Here is a 20,863-nt window from a genome sequence, read left to right on the forward strand (position 1 = left end):
ATCAGTTCTGATGAGCAAACAGTGGCAACCCTTGTCTGCAAGCATAACTCTGTCTCTCTCCTCTCTGGAGTTCCAGCAAAATCTTATGGAGGGACAGAATAATGAGGAAGACAATGAGAGAGCACTGCTCACTGGCCTTCTGAAAAGTCTTATTTCTCCCTTTCGATACAGGCAGGAGTTGGCAGTGTTCCTGTTTGGGCTGTGATGGTCGGCCTCCTCTCCAGCTGTGTTCATGGCGGAGCCCGTGTACTGAGGAGGTATCCAGGCCCCAGTCTGAATCCTGGCTCTTCTGCCCATTAGCTGTGGGATCCCAGTTATGTAACGTGACTCTCTCCCCAGTCTGTGTATCTGTAGAATAAGGACCTCGTAGAATCGATCCACAGGTTAAAGGCGAGGTTTGAATACTCCTTGCCAATGCTTAGTGGGTAGCTGGCCCTCGGGAGACTGTTAGCCACAATCTTTTGGGGGGCTTCCCAAGTGGCTCAGTGGTAAAGAATTCACCTGTGAAGCAGGAGATGTGGGTTCCACCCCTGATCTGGGAAGATTCCCTGGAGAAGGAAATAGCAACCCACTCCTGTATTCTGGCCTGGGAAATTCCATGGACAGAGGAGCCTGGTGGGCTACAGTCCATGGGGGTCACAAAGAGTCGGACATGACTTAGGGAGTAAACAACAACTCAAACAGGCTTTTGGACCACCAGAGTCCCTCATTTATCCCCTGTGCTACGAGGGGTGGATGGCGCCATATAGGAGATAAGAATCGGCTCCATCTCTCTCTGCAAATTTCTCGTCTCTCAAAGCAGGACCATCTCGAAAAGGACTGTGCTGGGAATCTAGACTCTGAGACCGGGATGTTGGTGGTGTCTGGAGGGATGTGAATGGTCCTGAAGGACAGATTAAGAAACTCTTCACCCGCCTGGAGGCAAGGACCAGATCACAGGCCTGCACAGACCTGACCACAGATGGGACAAGCAGAAAGGTTTTCCTGTCCAGACTCACCCCAAACTTTGCTCAGGCCAGTTCCCTGCTGTGACAACAGAAAAGCAGGTTTCTGCTGCACGATTGAGGGAAATGAAAGAGGAAGAACTAGCTCATTCACTATTAAAATGTGCTCAGTGAATGGCCTGCTCAGCCTGACTGATTAATCAGTCAGGAAGTTCCAAGCAAGGTGACATGGTTTTAGAAGACTTTTTATATTACTTCTCACATTTCAATATAAAAATAACCTTAAGTGTTGAGTTTTGTGTGAAGTGGGAATCAGTTTCACTTTTTTCCATACAGATGTGTGCTTGATCCAGCGCCGTTTATTGAAGAAGCCATCCTTTTCCTATTGCTCTCTTGTCTCTTGTTGGAGATCAAGTGTCCATATGCGGTGGCCCTGTCCCTGGACTCTATTCAGTTCCAATACTGCACTGTTTTAATTATTAAATATTTCACATACATTGCTCTTCTCTATCATCAAAATAATCACCACCTCCATTATCCCACCACCAACATCACCATCATCATTAACATCATCAACACAATTACCATCGCCATCATCATCATTTTCATCATCTTGATGACTGTTACTGGAGTGCTTACTACGTGCCGTAGCTTCACATGCATTTAATCCTCACACCAGCTCTATGTGATCTGCATGATTATAAACCTTATTTTACAGATGAAGAAATGGAGGTTTGAAGTGGGTGGGTACCATTCCCAACATTTCACATCTAGTAAGTGGCTGAGCAGGAATTGGTCCCATCTTCATGGGAACCCTGGTCTACCAGGGCTCTCTATTTCCCCAGAGTGCTTCCCTCAGCTATCAATACAATTTTCCTATCAATTATAAGCCTCCTCTGTATCCTAGAGATGGCTGTTTCAGGTCATGGGACAGATGGAACTGACCTGAGTTTGCTCCAGTTGATTAACAGCTGAATAAGTCAATTTCATCTCAAATGGGATTTTAAACTCTTATAGGATTTTTGTTGTTCAGTCACTAAGTCATGTCCGACTCTTAGCAACCCCATGGACTGCAGAATGTCAGACTCCTCTGTCCTTCATTATCTCCTGGAGCTGGTTCAAATTCATGTCCATTGAGTTGGTGACACTATCCAACCATCTCATCCTCTGTTGTCCCCTTCTCCTTTTGCCTTCCATTTTCCCCAGCATCAGGGTTTTTTCCAATGAGTCGGCTCTTTGCATTAGATGGCTGAAGTATTGGAGCTTCAGCATCAGGTCTTCCAATGAATATTGAGGATTTATTTCCTTTAGGATGGACTGGTTGGATCTCCTTGCAGTCCTAGGAACTCTCAAGAGTCTTCTCCAACACCACAATTCAAAAGCATCTGTTTTTCCATGCTCAGCCTTCTTTATGGTCCAGCTCTCACGTCTGTACATGACTACTGGAAAAACTATACCTTTGACTTTTCGGACCTTTGTCGGCCAAGTGATGTCTTTGATTTTTAATACACTGTCTAGGTTTGTCATAGCTTTCCAAAGACAGATTGGCCTGGGGAGGAGTTCACAATCCAGGTGAGGATAACCAATGATTGAGCTGCTTGAAGACCTATATGCTATGCTATGCTAAGTCGAGTCAGTCGTGTCCGACTTTGTGCGACCCCATAGACGGAAGCCCACCAGGCTCCCCCATCCCTGGGATTCTCCAGGCAAGAACACTGGAGTGGGTTGCCACTTCCTTCTCCAATGCATGAAAGTGAAGAATGAAAGTGAAGTCGCTCAGTCGTGTCCGACTCTTAGCGATGACCCCATGGACTACAGCCTACCAGGTTCCTCCATCCATGGGATTTTCCAGGCAAGAGTACTGGAGTGGGGTGCCATTGCCTTCTCCAAAAGACCTATATAGAAGCTCTACATAGAGGTTCTCACTGAGCTTCCCCGTTTTCTGCCCCACCCCCAGTTCCTCTCCCATCCAGCATGGTGGGTGGGGTGGGTTCCCGGCAGGTTAGACCCAGCATTTTACACAGGGCAGTGTTTCCATGGTGCCAGGGAGTTGCCTTGATCCTATCCCATTAGCAGAACTCACAGTTGATCTATTCAGTTCCTGGAGATGCCACATGCTCTGTGCAAGGGGTGACCTGGAGACAGAGCAATGCCAGTTAGGAACAACTGGCTCCAGAAGCCTGGAGCTGTGAGAGTTGAGAGGCAGTAGGGCCTGAAGGATAGTACAGCTGAGGGGAGCAGAGTGATGGAAGGGCACTGGGGACCAGGAGGACTTCACCTTCCCTGACCCCAGGATTCTGCTGATGCCTAATGCAGCCCTGCTGATATTTCTGCTGAGTTCCCATTCTTGTCTGAAGTCAGGAGCCAAGGGGGTGCTAACTGCATTCAGGTAACACTTCCAAAGGTAATTTCACGCCTGGCCTGGGCACTGATGAGGCACTATTAGTCTGGGGACACTTTCACACCACTTCATTGTGCCAGCTTAGCAACCTGGCTAATTAACAGGGGGAAAAAGCATAAGGGGCTGATTTAAAGAGACATGGTAATGAAACAGTGCTCACTGCAAATGTTTGGATACAAGGAGAGGGTTTGGGATTGTTTTTATGTCATTGGAGGTAAAGCTATGAGCTTGTCACTACACACATACAGAGTTTGGTCTGTTTTCATCATAAATCAGTGCGGCATAGCACAAAAGGAATGTGTACAGTGGCAGGTGCATGGATTTGCACCGTTAGATCTGAGTTTCAAACCGGACTCAGAGGCAGTGGCCATTTTCAAAACAAAGGTGGAGACACAAGTTTGGACAAATGATCTGACTGGAAGAGAGAGTGTTTGAAACCTCATGGAATCTGAAAGAATGAAAACCTATGAGCACATTCAATCCTTTGAGGAATGAGGAGGGGGACAGAATGCAGTGATTCAAACCTGAGCTATGCTGCTTACTGTCACGTTCTTGAGTGCATTCCTTAACCAACCCAGACTCAATTTCCTTCTCTGTAAAATGGGGCCATGAAGTACGTAGAAGTGTGTAGGAACTCCTACAAACCTACAAGGCTTCTTAAAGACAGCTAACCTGGCAGAGGAAAATTCCACACGTGACTTGCCCCCTGGACCTGGGCAGACCATGTCTGTACAGCAAGATCGGGCAGCCTGCCCAAGAATGTGGCTGAACAAAGATGACCCTTTGCAGCTATTAACTCATTTTACCCTCAGGACTTCTGAATGAAAAAGATGGAGTTATCTTCATTTTTTAAAGAAGGAAACCAGGGTTCAGAGTCCCTAATAACTGACTGAGTTCAAGCTGTTGGACTACAGCCGTGGAGAAAGTTAGCCAGCTGTGGTTCAGCTTGGTCCCCTAGGGATTGGTGCCATCTGCCAGATTTGGTGGAGACTTCTAGTCTTTATTTTATAGAAGAACTCTGATTTTAGCTGGAAGATTGTCACTCAGAACAAAGACTCCATTTCTGGTTTGCCTTGGATCTCAGAGTCACCATTAACTAAGTCTTGGCCAGTGAGAAGTAGATGCAGGTAGGAACTCCAGGAAAGTTTCTTAAAGACAGCTAATTGTGAAAACGTATTTTTTTCCTTTGTCCAGCTAGACCATGGATGTGATGGTTGGACCTCCAGAATCCTTATTGGGCACTATGCATGTGCGCTTATTTGCTCAGTCTTGTCTGACTCTGCGACACCATGGATTGTAGCCCACCAGGATCCACTGTCCATGGGAATTTTCAGGCAAGAATCCTGGAGTGGGTTGTTATTTCCTTCTCCAGGCAACCTTCCTGACCCAGAGATTGAGCCCATGTCTCCTGTGTCTCTGGCACTGTAGGAAGATTCTTTACTCACTGAGCCACTGGGGAAGCCCCGTCTGGGCTTGGAGTCAAGCCTAAATCCAGTGGCTGACCAAGCTCACATTAGCTGTGTGGCTTTGTGCAAGCATCCCACCCCCTCTGAGCCTCAGTTCATTCATCTGTGGAACGGAGATTGTATGTGATTTCTACCTCATTAAATGCTGTTATGAGGAATAAGAAGATGCTCAGTATGAAAAGACCTAGTTTAGTTTCACAGGGGCTCAGTCAACATTAGTTGAATTCACCATTGCTGAATTTGAGAGAATTTTATTGTATATATGTAATTTTATTATATTTATATAAAATTAAACAGTATAAAGGCATATGAAGTATAATACAATATAAATATGTAAATGGAGACTTAGATCATGGGAAAGCACATTATAAAGCAGATCTTAGTGTGTATTTAGGTTTGTATTAGGAGAAGGCAATGGCACCCCACTCCAGTACTCTTGCCTGGAAAATCCCATGGAAGGAGGAACCTGGTAGGCTGCAGTCTATGGGGTCACTAGGAGTCGAACTCGACTGAGCGACTTCACTTTCACTTTTCACTTTCCTGCATTGGAGAAGGAAATGGCAACCCACTCCAGTGTTCTGGGTACCCCAACATATCTGGGCATGTTTAGGAAAGTGGTTAGTGGTTAAAAAAGGTCTTATCATGGGGTGGGGAAGAAAATAGGATGGAGCAGTGTGGTGGCCATCCCTGTAAGCCACCAAGTTTGGCAACTTGCTTGTGGCTCAGACGATAAAGAATCTGTCTGCAATGCAGGGGACCCGGGTTTGATCCCTGAGTTGGGGAAGATCTCCTGGAGAAGGGCCTGGCAACCATCATCAGTATTCTTGCCTGGAGAATCACATGGACAGAGGAGCCTGGGAGCTACAGTTTGTGGGGTTGCAAAGAGTTGGACATGACTGGGCGACTAACACACTTTGGAAGTCTCACAAGGCTTGGCATATGGTCACAGTCATGGCTGTGATTTATTATAGCCAAAGGATACAAAACAAAGTCAGGAAAGGGAAGAGGCACATGGGGCAGAGCCTGGAGCTCAGCTGCAGCTTCCAGAACCTCTCCCAGTGGAACCACACAGGATACACTTAATTCCTCCAGCAGCAAGTTGTGACAGGTTGTGCAATGTTGTCCACCAGGGATGCTCATTAGAAACTTAAGACTCAAGGTTTTCTCGTCTGCCTCTGCCTGGCATGTACCAAAATTCCAGACTCCCTGAAGGAAAGCAGTGTTCAGTACCCACCACTCTGTCTGCATGAACCATTTAACATCTGGGAGCTCTCTTATCAGTTAGGGGATGGTGGGACCCTCTCAAAATCCAAGGACCCAGACTCCAGGCAACAGCCAATCTTATAATCTAAGGATAGCAGTCTCAGGTCTTCTGTGTTAACTCTTTTCTCACAAGGAGCCTCTTGGGAGGGAATTTGTCCTGATAGTAGGAGGGGTTTGCTTGATGGGCTGTCCCAGAAATAGACTAACCTTTCGAGGAGGGAAGGTGGGTTTAGAGTATAACATGGTGACTGTTGCCAATTCTGTCTTTAGCGGAGCCTGGGGAAACCAGATTAGTTCTAAGGAGAGAAAGGGCTTTGCACAATGCAGCCTACTTAAATAAAAAGCCTGGGAATTCAGGGGAGAAGGAAATGACAACCCACTCCAGTATTCTTGCTTGGAGAATCCCAGGGACAGAGGAGCCTGGTGGGCTGCTGTCTATGGGGTCACACAGAGTTGGACACGACTGAAGCGACTTGGCAGCAGCAGCAGAATTCAGGAGAAGAGGTTTGGGCAGAGCGTTGCCTGATGAAGGAGGGCAGCTCTGTTGGTTACCAGAGGTGAGATTATGTGAACAGTCTTGTGAATGAAAAATGTTGCTGCCATACCCGTAAACAAGGATGCTACAGCTATCAAGTCACTACAGCCACCACTGAGACTGCTAAAACCCTCAGTCACTGCAGCCATGCCAACAGTGCACCCTGAGGGGACTCAGGATGGAAAAGAACAGGGCACTGGCCCCAGATAGCTAAGACACACATCAAAGGAATGATTTCAATGAGCCCAGGCTCTTACATATTCCCATTAACTTGAGATTGCTTCTTTAATGGTAATCTTTTGATGTTCCGACTACCTGGTTTTTGTTGCAAAACACCTTATCTATAAGCAGTCCCCCAGAGCTAAGTAAGAAGTTGTCTTCCAGGCTTGAAGTCCTCAGAAAGTCAGCTAAATAAGACAAAACATGATTCTCAACCTTTAGGTTGTGCATTTTCTTTTCAGTCAACAATCTTTAAACAAAAGAAGACCAGGGCTGTTTACAAGAAATGAGGCCAGAGTTATGTTACCAGAAAGAGTATGATCATCGCAAGGAGTCCAAATGAGGGTTTGGGGGAAGACTTCTCATGGTGGATTTCATTTTGCATGTCTGAGTGGAAGAGTGGAAGTGGAAGACCACCCCCTGCCTTGGCCTAAGAGGCGGAGCTTCCTCTTAAGGAGCCAATCAAGCCTCACAGAATCATTTTCAGTGATATGGAGCTTACCCTTTCCTCCAAGGCTCCCTGGTCAGTGGAGGTGACACAATTAAGATAGAAGAGGTTTGGAATTTGATCATTTCAATAGAGAGGTCTGGTACTTCCAAGGAAATGGGCAGTTGAGGCCACGCTGGATAAAATGGTTCTGGCCAACAATGACAACGTGTGGAGAGGTTTGTCCCCACATGACCAAACAGTTCTCCGGCACCAGCTGGCCTTCATATCAACCTGATTCTGATACTGTCTACCTGGAGAGAGCATCATATTCCATAAGTTAAGCCAGTGAGGAAAGAGTGGAGCCACCCCAGGAAACAGGACTGAGTTGATGTGTGGCCAGCTAACAGGGAGCTCGGTGGGGCAGGTGGGCCACAGCTGGGTTCAGAGAGGTCCAAGTGCTGTGCACCCTTGGGAGCCCAAGGTGGACATGCTAAGATGGGAGACGGGCTGGTCCACTTGGCTTTTCCCACCTAAGGCTTTGGGACCACTGGCAGCCATCTGGGAAAGGCCAAGACATGATTACTTTAGGCTTGCAAAAAATGATGCTTCCCATCTGGACATCGATGTACAAACCATGTCTAGTCCTCAAAGGATGACTTCCCATTCACAGCCTGCCCCTCCACCAAGCCAGTCTTGCAACAATGCCTACCTTCTCAACTCTGCCAATCCACTTCCAACTGGCTATAAACTGGAATTTCCAGTGGTTTCCTCCTTCTGCTGCTGCTGCTGCTAAGTCGCTTCAGTCGTGTCCGACTCTGTGCGACCCCATAGACGGAAGCCCACCAGGCTCCGCCGTCCCTGGGATTCTCCAGGCAAGAACACTGGAGTGGGTTGCCATTTCCTTCTCCAATGCATGAAAGTGAAAAGTGAAAGTGAAGTCACTCAGTCGTGTCCAACTCTTCATGACCCCATGGACTGCAGCCCACCAGGCTCCTCCATCCATGGGATTTTCCAGGCAAAAGTACTGGAGTGGGGTGCCACTGCCTTCTCCCTAGGTTTGATTAATTTGCTAGAGCAGCTCACAGAACTCAGAGAAACATTTGACTTACCGTGCTGGGCTAAGTCGCTTCAGTTGTGTCTGACTCTTTGTGACCCTACAGACTAGAGCCTGCCAGGCTCCTCTGTACATGGTGTAAGGCGAGTGCAGAGAAAAAGAGAGCAAGCCAGGCAGTCAGGCAAGAAAAAGGAAATTTATTAGATGGAAAAGAGAGGGTGACTGGCTCTTAAGGAGAACCAGCATCCTCCCTTTCTGACGGAGTCCTTCTTATACCCCACCAATGAAAAATTCTCTGAAGGGATGGTCATGTAGCTGGAGGTCTGGAATCTGGTGGTCTCGCAGCTTTGAGAAGATAGGCGCCAGTGAGATAACAGGATGCCATTTGGGCAATTTGGTCAGTCTCACAGATCACTGTGATTTATTCTTTGCTTGTGAGGTTGACATACCGAGCCATCTTATCAATGAGACCCCATGTGGGCCCTATTACATGGGATTTCCCAGGCAAGGATACTGGAGTGGGTTGTTGTGCCCTCCTCCAGGGGATCTTCCTGACCCTGGGATCGAAACTGAGTCTCTTGTGTCTCCTGCATTGGCAGGTGGGTTCTTTACCACTAGCGTCGCCTGGAAAGCACTTTGTCTGAGCAGTGAGTCTCAACATAAAACATTCATTGAACCATGGTGTAAACATATGCTGCCATCCAGCTGTGTTGTTCCATTTATAGAGCACAAGCAGAGTAGATTCAGCATAACTCTGAAGGACCCTAGGATTTCAGAGTGGTAAGTGAGCATTTGCTGCAACTTAAAGTCACCAGCTGCATTAGCCCATAACAAGAAAGCCTGCTTGTCCTTTGAAGCTTTGAAGTCAGGCATTGACTTCTCCTCTCTAGCTATGGAAGTCCTAGACGTCAGTTTCTTCCAATAGAAGTCCCTTTTGTCTACACTGAAAACTCTGTTGTTTGGCATAACCACCTCCATTCATTATTTACCTTATACCAGATTTCCTGGATAATTTTCTGCAGCTTCTGTGAAAGCACTGGCTGCTTCACCTTGCACTTTTATCTTACGGAAATGGCTTCTTTCTTCAACCTCAGGAACGAGTCTCTTCTGATTTCAAACATTTCTTCAGCCACTTCCTCACCTCTCTCAGAGAACTGAAGAGAGTGAAGGGCTTAAACTTTGGCTTAAGGGAATGTTGTGGCTGCTTTGGTGTTTTATCTAGACACTCAAATCTTCTTATCAGCAATACAGGCTTCCAAGGTGGCACTAGTGGTCAAGAACCTGCCCACCAATTAAGGAGATTTAAGAGACTTCGGTCCGATCCCTGGGTGGGGAAGATCCCCTGGAAAAAGGCATGGCAACCCACTTCAGTATTCTTGCCTGGAGAATCCCCATGGACAGAAGAGCCTGGCGGGCTACAGTCCATAGGGTTGCCCAGAGTTGGACATGACTGAAGTGACTTAGCACACACAGCCCAGCAATAAGGTGGTTTTGCTTTCTGGTCATTCCTGTGTTCACTGGAGCAGCTCTTTGAATGACCTTCATGAACTGTACTTTTGCATTCACACTTGGTTGACTGGCTCAAGACACCTGGTCTTCAACCCGCCCTGACTTTCAACATGCCTTCCTCACTAAACTTAATTACTTTTAGCTTTTGATTTAAAGAAAGAGATGTAAGATGCTCCCTTTCACTTAAATACTTAGAGGCCGTTGTAGGGTTATTAACTGGCCTAATTTCAATATTGTTGTGTCTTAGGGAATGGGGAGGCCTGAAGAGAGGGAAAGGGTGCAGTTAGAACATGCACTATTTACCAATTAAGTTTGTTTATATGGGCACAGTGGTGCCCCACAACAATTACAATAGCAACATCAAAGATCACTGATCACAGATCACCGTAACAAAGAGTAATGAGAATACTTCAAATAGTGCAAGAATCATTAAAATGTGACTGAGGGACACTAAATGAACAAATACGGTTGGAAAAAATGCTGCTTATAAACATTGTTGATGCAGAGTTGTCATCAACCTGAATTTGTAAAAAAAAAACATTAAAAAAAGAAAGAAAGGCAGTATCTGCAAAGTATAATAAAATAAAGTACAATAAGACAGAAAGTGCCTAGAGTTTATTATCTAAAGTCTTGGAGTTCAGCCAAAGGCAGTGCTCTGTGACAACCTAGAGGGGTGGGATGGAGGGGGAGATGGGAGGGAGTTTTAAGAAGGAGGGGACCTATGTATACTTACGGTTGATTCATATTGATGTATGGCAGAAACTAACACAACATTAAAATAATTATCCTCCAATGAAAAATAAAAGACTGTACAGTCCTGGAGTGCAGTAGGAACAGCTCTGGGTCCCCTTCTAGTAAAGGATCATGGGCAGCTATTGGGGGTGCTGGAGTCAGGGCCCTGGGGCATGGGCGGTGACCCCAGGAAAGCAGCAGAGATGGGAGCTCGGCAGAGAGGAGGTCCCCAGAAGGTTCTGTCTCACTGGGAAAAGGAGCCCTGGCACCGTGAATGATCCCCAGAAATGCCTGGAACAAAAGCTGCAGCTCCGTCCTCAGTTGGTGGAGCGAGAGCCAGTGGTTTCAGCCTGTGAACCCACCTACTGAGACCCAAGGATAGAATGCAGAGATAATACCAGAAAAAACATTAACTCATAGATAGGCAAATACAATGTCAGTGCTGGTCTCAAAGAAATATGGCCAAAGGAAATTTAAAAAAAAATTCTCTTCTATTTTTATCTGCATAACCTAAGGAACATTAAGTGGAATTCAATTCATAACTCTGAACAGGCCTCTTAGATCACCTCCAACGATCTTTATTTGGCCTTGTATCGATTTGTAAATATTTTTATTTATAGAAACCTCCAAGAAAAGGCGAGGAGGCAAGGCAGGCAGTGGTATATGTTATAAAAATGATCCTGCGGTAAAATTAAGGATGCCTCCCCACCCCCTGCCACCGTTGCCCACATCTTTTATTCATACAACAAATGGGGAAGAACCACCTCCTCTTTCTTTCAGGGGCAGGAAATGTTGCTTAAAAGAACTTGAGTTTCACCGAGGAGGAAGGGCAGGTGGTAGACCATATTTTCCCAAGGTCCTAACAATATCTGTCATCTCACACACTCTTGTAGAAGCCAGCCACTCCTCCAGTGAGATGGGGAGACCAAATCCTCTCTTCCTGGACCTGGACAGGCCTCTGGGGTTGCCCTGATCAGTAGCATGTGGCAGAAGAGAGCTGAGTCACTTCTGAAACTAGGCCATGGAAATACCAGGCACTTGGTCACCCTTCTCCCTGGAAGCTCAGTCTTGGACCCTCATGGCCACTGCTGAGGAAGCCCAGACCTCATAGACACATGCGGGTGTCCTGGCTTTCAGCCATCTCAGGTCCTGGCCAAGAGCCAGCCTCAGCTGCCAAAGGTGTGAGTGAAGTCATCCCCGGGGTCATCCAGCCTCCGGATCTCAAGCTATCCATGGCTTTGGGTCTTAAGTTGAGGCTCCAGACACAAAGGAGAAAAGACGTGTTGTCCCCAGTGTGTTGGTGTGTGTTTCTGGCCTGCAGAAACTGTGAGCGTGCTAAAGTGGCTGTCTCATGGCTCTAAGCATGGTTGGTTATGTTGTGTAATAACTAGGGCAGGCGTTCTTTTCTTCTTTGATGGCGGAAGTCAGAAGACTCAGTAACAGTGTTCCACCATCCAGAGTGCTGAGGCGGAGCCTCTGGCACCACGGTCAGTGGTCCCTGCAGGACCATGGACGGATCCACTTTCCCAGTGCAGACAATGCAGAATGACGGCCCTTCATGTTGGATTTAATTTCCCTCTGAAGAGTCTCTGTGTGCTTATAATGATCCCAACAATTGATGGTCTTAGCCAGGAATGGGGGCCTTGTGCACTTGGTCCTGCTTTCCCCTTCACCAGAAGGGCCTCCGCTCTGTCTCTGGGCCTTGGTAACACCACCCTGCTTCCATCCAACACTGAGAGGGCTCACCTGGACCCTGGGACCCAGCACATCACCCACCTCAGGTCAGTGATGACACAGACAGAGGGTCAGTGTGCACATAAGCCTCATGTGACTCTCAGGAGGCTTCCCAGGTGGCGCTAGTGGTAGAGAACCTGCCTGCCAATGCAGGAGACCCTGGAGACAAGAGTTCGATCCCTAGGTTGGGAAGATTCTTTGGATTATGAAATGGCAACCCACTCCAGTATTCTTGCCTGGAAAATCCCATGGACAGAAGAGCTTGGTGGGCTACAGTTCTGGGGTTGCAAAGAGTTAGACATGACTGAAGGGATTTAGCATGCATGTAACTCTCAGGAATGGTGACCACTTCAGTGTGGAGGGCAGATTGGATGCCTGGGGGGACGTGGTGTGAGATGTGGCCTCATAGCAGGTAGGGGCCTGCATCTGATGGGCTCAGACTTGTTCTCTAGGCAACAGTCACGGGCTGTGGGGGGATGGTCACACCAACACAGCAGATGATGAGAGATGGCATACAGACGCTAACAGTGGTTTTGGAGAAGACTAGAGGAGCTCTTTTTGCAGGAGAATTGATGGGATTGAGTTACCAACTGAAGGCTGAACATCAGTTCACTTTAGTCACTCAGTTGCGTCAGACTCTCTGTGACCCCATGGACTGCAGCACGCCAGGCTTCCCTGTCCATCATCAACTCCCAGAGCTTGCTCAAACTCATGTCCATCGAATCGGTGATGTCATCCAACCATCTCATCCTCTGTCGTCCCCTTCTCCTCCTGCCTTCAATCTTTGCCAGCATCAGGGTCTTTTCCAATGAATCAGTTCTTCACATCAGGTGGCCAAAGAATTGGAGTTTCAGCTTCAGCTTCAGCATCAGTCCTTCCAATGAAGAATCAGGACTGATTTCCTTGAGGATGGAGTGGTTTGATTTCTTTTCAGTCCAAGGGACTCTCAAGAAGGTTGAACATAGGAAGCAGTGATGGTGTTTTCTCAACTGGATGATTGGAAAGTAAATCCATGAAACAAAAGGCAGAACACAAGAAGCAGAATAAATAAAGTGGCAGGAAAGACGAGTGAAGACAATGCCAGAGAAGATTCCGGATAGCCCAGACGAGTCGGTTGAATTCGAGGAGTGTACCTGAGATGGGGATTCCAGGGGCAGAGCACTGGCAGCACAAGCCACAGGGGTGTGCCCACGTGTCCCAGAAAGGCAGGGTGTGCTCATGGAGAGGACGTGCCAAAGGGGTCATGTGGGTACAGGCCCGACGTGATGAAGGAGGAGGAACCATAGGTTACTAGCAGGAGGGGAGCGAGAACCGGGAGAGAATATTCTCAGGGGAGAACCTTCTCTGGCACCTGATATGTTCCTTGCACTTAGTAGGTACTCAGGAAACGTGCGTACGTTGAAGAGACCCATGAGCATATCCAACTGAGGCTCAAAGAAGACACCAGACCCAAGGGAAGGAGCAACAACAGGAAATAGGCGTGTCGCTGAGCTGAGGTCTGCTGTGAGAGTGCAGATGCATCAGTCTGACATGTATCAGCTGGAGACGGGGTGACACTTTCCCTCTGATGTGTCAGGCAAGCTGCAACAGACCGTGAAAAGTGGCTGGGGTGCGCTGTGCGTGGGGCCCCAGCTGCCAGGCAGAGGGCAGCCTTCTGGGAAGGGGCGAGCACCAGGGCACCACACCCGGGTCTCTCATGGCTCACACACCTCCCATCAGAGTCACGGTTGCTGGCCTCCTCTTGACATTGGCAGGCTATTCACATGCAAGGGGCTCCTGCCGCAGCGCTTGTCACTGTAGCTGGGCGTGGATGCAGAGACATGACCGCTGTGCTGGTGCCGGTGGGACGGCCAGTGATACAGAAGGACCGGTTTGTGCTGCTCAAGGAAAAAAAAAAGTGGGAGGAAAAAAAAATGCAGGGACTGGCATGTTTGGGTCCTGGGGACAGAGGATGACATCACACGCCATGCAGTGTCCTTTCTCCTGGGGACTGAGGAGGAAAAACGCCCTCCGCTGTCCCCGGGGGGGGAGCTGATGTAAGGCTGAAGTAGTGAGCCTTCTCGAAGAGAGAGATGAGCACAGGCAGAGGGAGAGGAGGGCGATGAAAAGAGAATTTGGAAAAACAGCCAGGGCAGCGATTCTGGCATCATGGGTTACTGTTAGTATACACTTTTTTTTTTTTTTAATGTCCTGAGTCTTGGTTGTGGCACTCGGGTTTAGCTACCCTGGGACATGTGGGATCTTAGTTCCCCTGCATTGGAAGGCGGATTCTTGACCACTGGACCACCAGGGAAGTCCCCGATTAGTGTACAGTTAACACTGAGTGCTCACCTTGCAGCTGTGATCAACACATGCTCTAGGTTGCCCTTTCTTCAATGTGGGTGGTCTTTTCCTGCCCCTGGATGAAAATTTAAGCAGATCCAGTGATACTTCCTTGTATTTCTAGGTGACCCTTCAGCCATTTGAATCCTATCCTCAGTCTCCACTCAGTAATGAGATTGTCCCCATCAAGGTCCAAACCCTCGTATGACATCAACTCCTCTCCCTCCCCTGCCGCCTTCTCAGGCTGATCAGGATGGAAACCAGCAACTGGCGGAAGGCTGTTCTCTCATCCTGCTCCCCTGCTCCCGCCACCCCCCTCCCAGACACCAGGATCTCTAGCCCCATCCTGGACGGGTTGGGGGGATAGGGTGAGGGAAGCCAGGCGGAGGGGAGTGCGGCCCCACCACCACGCTGAGTGTCCTGGAGCTTGACCCTGGGGTCCCCACCAGCAGGCTCCCCAGGCCCTGGCCTTCAGTTGAGCTTGGCCATTGGGGAGTTGTAGCCAGGGAGTAAGGAAGGTCCAGATGTTTATTCCCTGCTCCCTCCCTGGGAAGAAGGTGGGGCTCCTGTCACTTGTCTGCTACCCTCTCTGGTCCTCTTCCCACTCGAGCCCCAAACTCTGAGTGGCCAGGACCTTGACAGCTGTAGATAAGTCCTTACAGCTCGGTCAGGCTTGCTGCTCTGTCGGCCGGGCGGAGGGTTGAAACTGACTTTTCTTCCCCTGGAGGCCTTTTCATCAACTCCAGAGAGGTTCCCAGTTCGTCCATCCCCTGCATGCCCCAGCCCTGGCTTCGGGGTCCTCCTCCTCAACCCTCTGCACACAACAGCACACCCTGAGCCTCTGCCGTGGGGCTTCTCAACCCCCTAGGGAGCCCCGATGGACAGCCATGCGAGCTGCCATCATCTCCCACTTCCGGTCCTTAGGAAAGGCGTGTACAATGCCTCCCCCAGCCTCGGGTTTCTCAGGCACGAGTATGGTACCAGCTGTGTGCCCCCAGCTTCGGGAAACCCTTCTCGAAGCTCTCCAGTGAGGTTCCCTGGAGAACTTCTCACTAAGCCTGGACTACAAGGAAGGACCCTAAAGCGGACATAAAAGGCGACGGTGCTCTCCAAAGACATGTGTTCATCTACCCTCACCTTCAAAGTCCCTTGAAAGCCCCTCATCCAGTAGGATGAAGTGAGAATACAACACCACCCCAAGAATCTTCCAGCTTTATCCCCAAAGATATAACCCTCCACAAAGCCCCTCTACTCTGAGATCCCCTTTTCACATTCCCAAAGGGAGGGAGCAGTTTTAAGACCAGAGAAAGTAGGTTTGTGACTATTTCCTTGGAAAATATTGTCATGTGAATTGTTTCATTCACTTTGGTAGAAAAAAAAAACAAAACTCATATTGGAAATTTTATCAAAAATGATTTTAAAAGAATCCTATTTTAACAACTTGCTACACTATTTTAGGGCCAGTCCCTTGACCTTTGGGAGTCTCAGTTGTTAATACTGTAAAATGGGGACTTCCTGGTGGCGCAGTGGATGAGAGTCTGCCTGCCAATGCAGAGGACACAGGTTTGACCCCTGGTCTGGGGAGATTCCGCATGCTGGGAAGCAGCTAAGCTCGTACACCGTAACTACCACGTCCAAGCTCTGTGAGCCATGGCTACTGCAGTCCCCGCGCCCAAGAGCCTGGGCTCTGCAACAAGAGAAGCCACCCGTGAGAAGCCACCCCTGGAAGCCCACGCACCGCAGCTAGCAGTGGCTCCCACTCTGCAACTAGAGGAAGCCTGCACACAGCAACAAAGATCCAGTGCAACCAAAATAAATAAATTTAAAAAAAACCTGTAAAACATGAGAGTGAGTGCCAAGGTGTTCATTCAGTCTCCTAGTACACAGATGTCCCTCACTTTTATGCCAGTTTGCTTTTATAAAAGACCTATCATAGTATGTTTTCTCTAAATGAAAGAAATCAGGATGATTTTGGCTTTCACGAGAAAAGGCGAAGAGCAACCACTGTGTTCAGCGTCTCTTTTCCAGTGATCTGCCATGTAGAGTGGCAGTGAGAGAAGCCCTGCCGCCAAGCTTCTTCCCCAGGAACCACACTCAGCATCTCTGCATCCAGCCGCCAGGGCTGTGAACCGTGTCTGTGAGCATCTGTGCTTTATCTCGACGTCAGGCCATTGCTTCTTCACCTTACACCACTTTGGTTCATACGAGGTTTCGTTATGTTTGAACGAAGCCCGTTTAGTTCCTTTGTATTTCCTCTAAATTCTGCTTGAAAATGGACTTCGTGTGCCTTCAGATTTTGCAGCTAAAAGGCACGAGCTGATGGATACTTTTGGCATTCTACTTGGAAATCTCTTTCACTAACCCCAATAAGTCATCAGGGACATTTTTCCATGTTACCCCCAGGCAACAGTTTTGCTAAACTTTCTCTACAGAAGGAAGGTCTCCTTTGTTCAAGCACTAAAAAGCATTTTCCTCTTTCCACTGACAGCCACCTGGAGGTGAGTTTCTGTCTTCGGCCATGGAGGGGTGCTGCTCAGCTTCTCCTAGAGAGAATCAGCCACGTGGAGAGCAAAGAGCCCGCAGCCTCCAGCTGCAGCACCTCCAAGACCTGCTCCAGCTCTCCAGCTCTGGCCATCTCCCTCTCCCTGGCTTCCCTGCAACCACGAAACGTGGCAGGGGCTGCCGGGCACAGCCATTTCTGTCCAGCATGCCTGTCTTCCTTCTATGGGCCGTCTTGCCCTGGAGCTGCCAGCTGGGTTGGCTGAGACGTTCTCAGCGCTGCGTTGCAGTATGAGGCTCCGTTTAGCTAATCCTCCTCCATCCTCACCCTTCCTCGTTTTACGGATGTCAAGCCTGTATCTAAAACCTGAAGTCTGAAGCCTTTCCTACTCCAGCTCCCTCTTTTCAGCATTCTAAGCCATTCCCCTCAATAAATCTCTCACACTTCTAACTCTCTCTTGGTGTCTGCTTCCTGGAGGGAGCCAAGTGTCACAAACCTCCTCAAGGTCCTTCTAGCTTCTGACCGCCTCAAGCAATGACTGTAAGTCTTTGGTTTTAGTTATGGTAATTCGCTACTTCCAGGTGCCAAATCCGGTTCTGGTAGCTATTGCTGCAGGACAAACTCTCCCTATGTCTATAGGGTGACAACAACCATTTTATTTTGCTCACAGTGTTGCGGGTCAGAGTTTAGAAAGGCGCATCTGGGCCATTCTTACTTTGGCTTGTCTCACGCAGTTGCAGCCAGATGGTGGCCAGGACTGGACGTCAAAGATGGCCCACTCACAGGTCTGGTAGATGACGCCATCAGCTGAGAGTGCTTCTGGGGCTGTGGGCAGGAACACCTACTGTGGCATCTCCAGCATGGCAGCTCCAGGGAAGTTGGACTTTTTACATGGCATCTGGATTCCCCAGAGGGAATGTACCAAGAGAATCAAATGGCAGTGATATCGCCTTTTCTGATTTAGCCCTGATAACCATGTTGTTCTTGTTAGCCGCTAAGTCACGTCCAACTCTTTGTGACCCCATGGACTGTAGCCCGCCAGAATCCTCTGTCCACGGGATTTCCCAAGCAACCACATTGGAGTGGGTTGCCATCTCCTTCTCCAGGGCATCTTCCCAACCCAGGGATCAAATCCATGTCTCCTGCATTGCAGGTGGATTCTTTACCGCTGAGCCATCTGGGAAACCCTTGACAACCATGTAACATCATTTTATCATTATGCTACAGGTCACAAGCAAGTCACCAAGGTTGGCCCATATTCAAGATGAGAGATCAGAGAATCCACCTCTTGATGGGAGGAGTGTCATACAATTTGCAGACATCCACAGTGACCGATTCGACAGTAGCAGAAACCAACAGTGAACTCCGTATATGGCACTGTACCCCAGGGGACAGTCCATCAGCTGCTTTTGCCTGGCAGGTTGATTACACTGGAACATTTCCATCCATCGTGGAAGAAGGGGTACCTTGCTCTCACTGGAATATACATTTACTCCGAATATGAATCTGCCTTCCTTCCCTATAGCACTTCTGCCAAAACCACCATCTGTGGGTTTACGTAATGGCAGCCATATTCACTGCCGCAGTACTTCACGGAGCACCGCCTCTGACCAGGGGACTCGTTACAACAAATGAAGCATGCCCACGGAGCTGTATCTATGGAATGACTGGACGCACCACGTTCATCATCACTCTGGAGCAGCTGGCCTGCTAGAACACTGACGTGGCCTTTTGCGGACTCACCTACGGTGCCAACTGGGTGATAATACTTTGTGTGGGTGAGATAATGTTCCCAAGGATGAAGTATAGATTCTGAATTCCTATTCAACATGTGGTGGTCTTTCTCCCAGGGCCAAGGAGCATGGATCTGGGATCAGGGATCGAAATGCGAGAGGTTCCTCTCACTAACACCCCTAATGATTAGCAGGCCACTTTTACTCCTGTTTCTGCAATTCTGGGCTCTGCTGGTTTAGAAGCATTGGTTCTGGAGGCAAGAGCACTTCCACTTCCTTCTGACTGCGGGCTTGGCACCACCTGAGGTGGTACATCTGTGCATATTTCACTGCCTTCTTACCACCGACTCTGTGAGAACACAGCAGGTCCCAGGACTCAGCAGCTACTTATGTATTTGTTGATTTGTGTGTGTGTACTGTGGGGAAGCGGGAGAGGGGTTGGGGGAGGAGTCTGGTTTAAATGCTATTAAGTCATGATCAGAGTAATGACAGCTTTCCTGTATTGTATCTGGAATACTGAGTTAATAATATTCTAGATAAAGCTGCTGCTAAGTCACTTCAGTTGTGTCCGACTCTGTGCAACCCCATAGACAGCAGCCCACCAGGCTCCCCCGTCCCTGGGATTCTCCAGGCAAGAACACTGGAGTGGGTTGCCATTTCCTTCTCCAATGCATGAAAGTGAAAAGTGAAAGTGAAGTCGCTCAGTCGTATCCGACTCTTAGCGGCCCCATGAACTGCAGCCCACCAGGCTCCTTTGCCCATGGGATTTTCCAGGCAAGAGTACTGGAGTGGGGTGCCATTGCCTTCTCCTAGATAAAGCAGAGGTACCGGTTTAATGATCAGTGCTTTCTTTAACCTTTGACTTCATCTATCTGCCCAGGTCCATGGTTCTGGGATTTACAATCAGCATGTTTCTGTAATCGTTCTAGGATTTACTAAGCATTTTAACTAACCAATGCTTTATTACAAAAAAATTATACAGCATTTTGAAGGTACACGTTTTAATTGTAAACTGGTTTTAGAATATTAATGTACTAAGTAGAAGCTAACGCATTGGAGTACTAATACTGAAAATAACTGTGTCTACCCCGTAAATAATACATACACACTCTCTGTATGGAGCAAATCTGGGTCTGGCAGGTCACAGGCAGTGTGGCCTGAGATTTCAAATCAAAGGAGGCACTTCGGGATTATCTTCAAAGTCGGGATCTTCCTCACTTGGTATAATTTTGGGTTCAGTGCGAACTCTTCTGGGCATGTGTTTTTTCTCCTGAACTATGTTGGCCACATCAGGGATGGAACGCTTGCTGGGGTCTACTTCTAGTCTCTCCATTTGCTGGCTTCTAGAACAACAAAAAGGGCAAAGGAAACAGAGATATCATTTTGAAATAAATTTCAAGTAGATTCCACTCATTCATTCATTCATTTGGCAAACATCGGCAAGTACTCTCCCTGGAGTATAGGTGACTGCTCCTGGATTCAAGTGGCTTAAAGCCTTGTAGAAGCAGGACTCAACTCTTGAAGAAATAAAGGGTTAAAGGGTGCTGCAGGGCTAACACACAGGCAGGTTGAGGACAGGACAGTTGGCAGACTCTGCTTACCTAAGACTTTTTTAAGAACTGGTATGATACGGTAGGCCAAGTCCCACAGCCAGGAGCAATAATAGAATCACATCTGGCAGGTTTCACTCCTGAATGGAGCTAATCAGGCTCCTAAGACCCTGCTGCTTCAGCCAATCCAGCCTGCTGCAGTTGGCATGCTCAGTCACTCAGTTGTGTTTGACTCTTTGCAATCCTTTGGATGGTAGCCCACCAGGCTCCTCAGTCCATGGGATTTTCCAGGCAAGAATACTGGAGTAGATTGCCATTTCCTCCTCCAGGGGACCTTCCTGACCCAGGGATTGAACCCATGTCTCCCTCATCTCCTGTATTTCAGGTGGTTCTTTTTTTTAATTTATTTTAATTGAAGGCTAATTACAATATTGTAGTGGTTTTTGTTATACATTGACACGAATCAGCCAT

At 48.2% G+C, this 20,863-nt stretch overlaps 1 protein-coding gene across 2 annotated transcripts in view; it reads right to left on the bottom strand.

Moving 5' to 3' along the window:
• Positions 1 to 19,784: 19,784 nt before the first annotated feature.
• The window catches only part of LRRC6 (leucine rich repeat containing 6), a 71,221-nt gene continuing 70,142 nt past the window's right edge, over positions 19,785 to 20,863 (bottom strand). Inside the window, exon 12 of one of the 2 annotated variants that reach the window (XM_010834767.1) lies at positions 19,785 to 20,182. In XM_010834767.1, the coding sequence (XP_010833069.1) occupies positions 20,008 to 20,182 (175 nt within the window). In that variant the 3' untranslated portion in view covers positions 19,785 to 20,007. Of the gene's footprint in view, positions 20,186 to 20,863 lie in introns of both variants that reach the window. The other variant, XM_010834766.1, reaches the window with a different exon arrangement.

This window comes from Bison bison, unplaced genomic scaffold (genome assembly GCF_000754665.1).
Source record: "Bison bison bison isolate TAMUID 2011002044 unplaced genomic scaffold, Bison_UMD1.0 scf7180017864036, whole genome shotgun sequence".
NCBI lineage: Eukaryota > Metazoa > Chordata > Mammalia > Artiodactyla > Bovidae > Bison > Bison bison.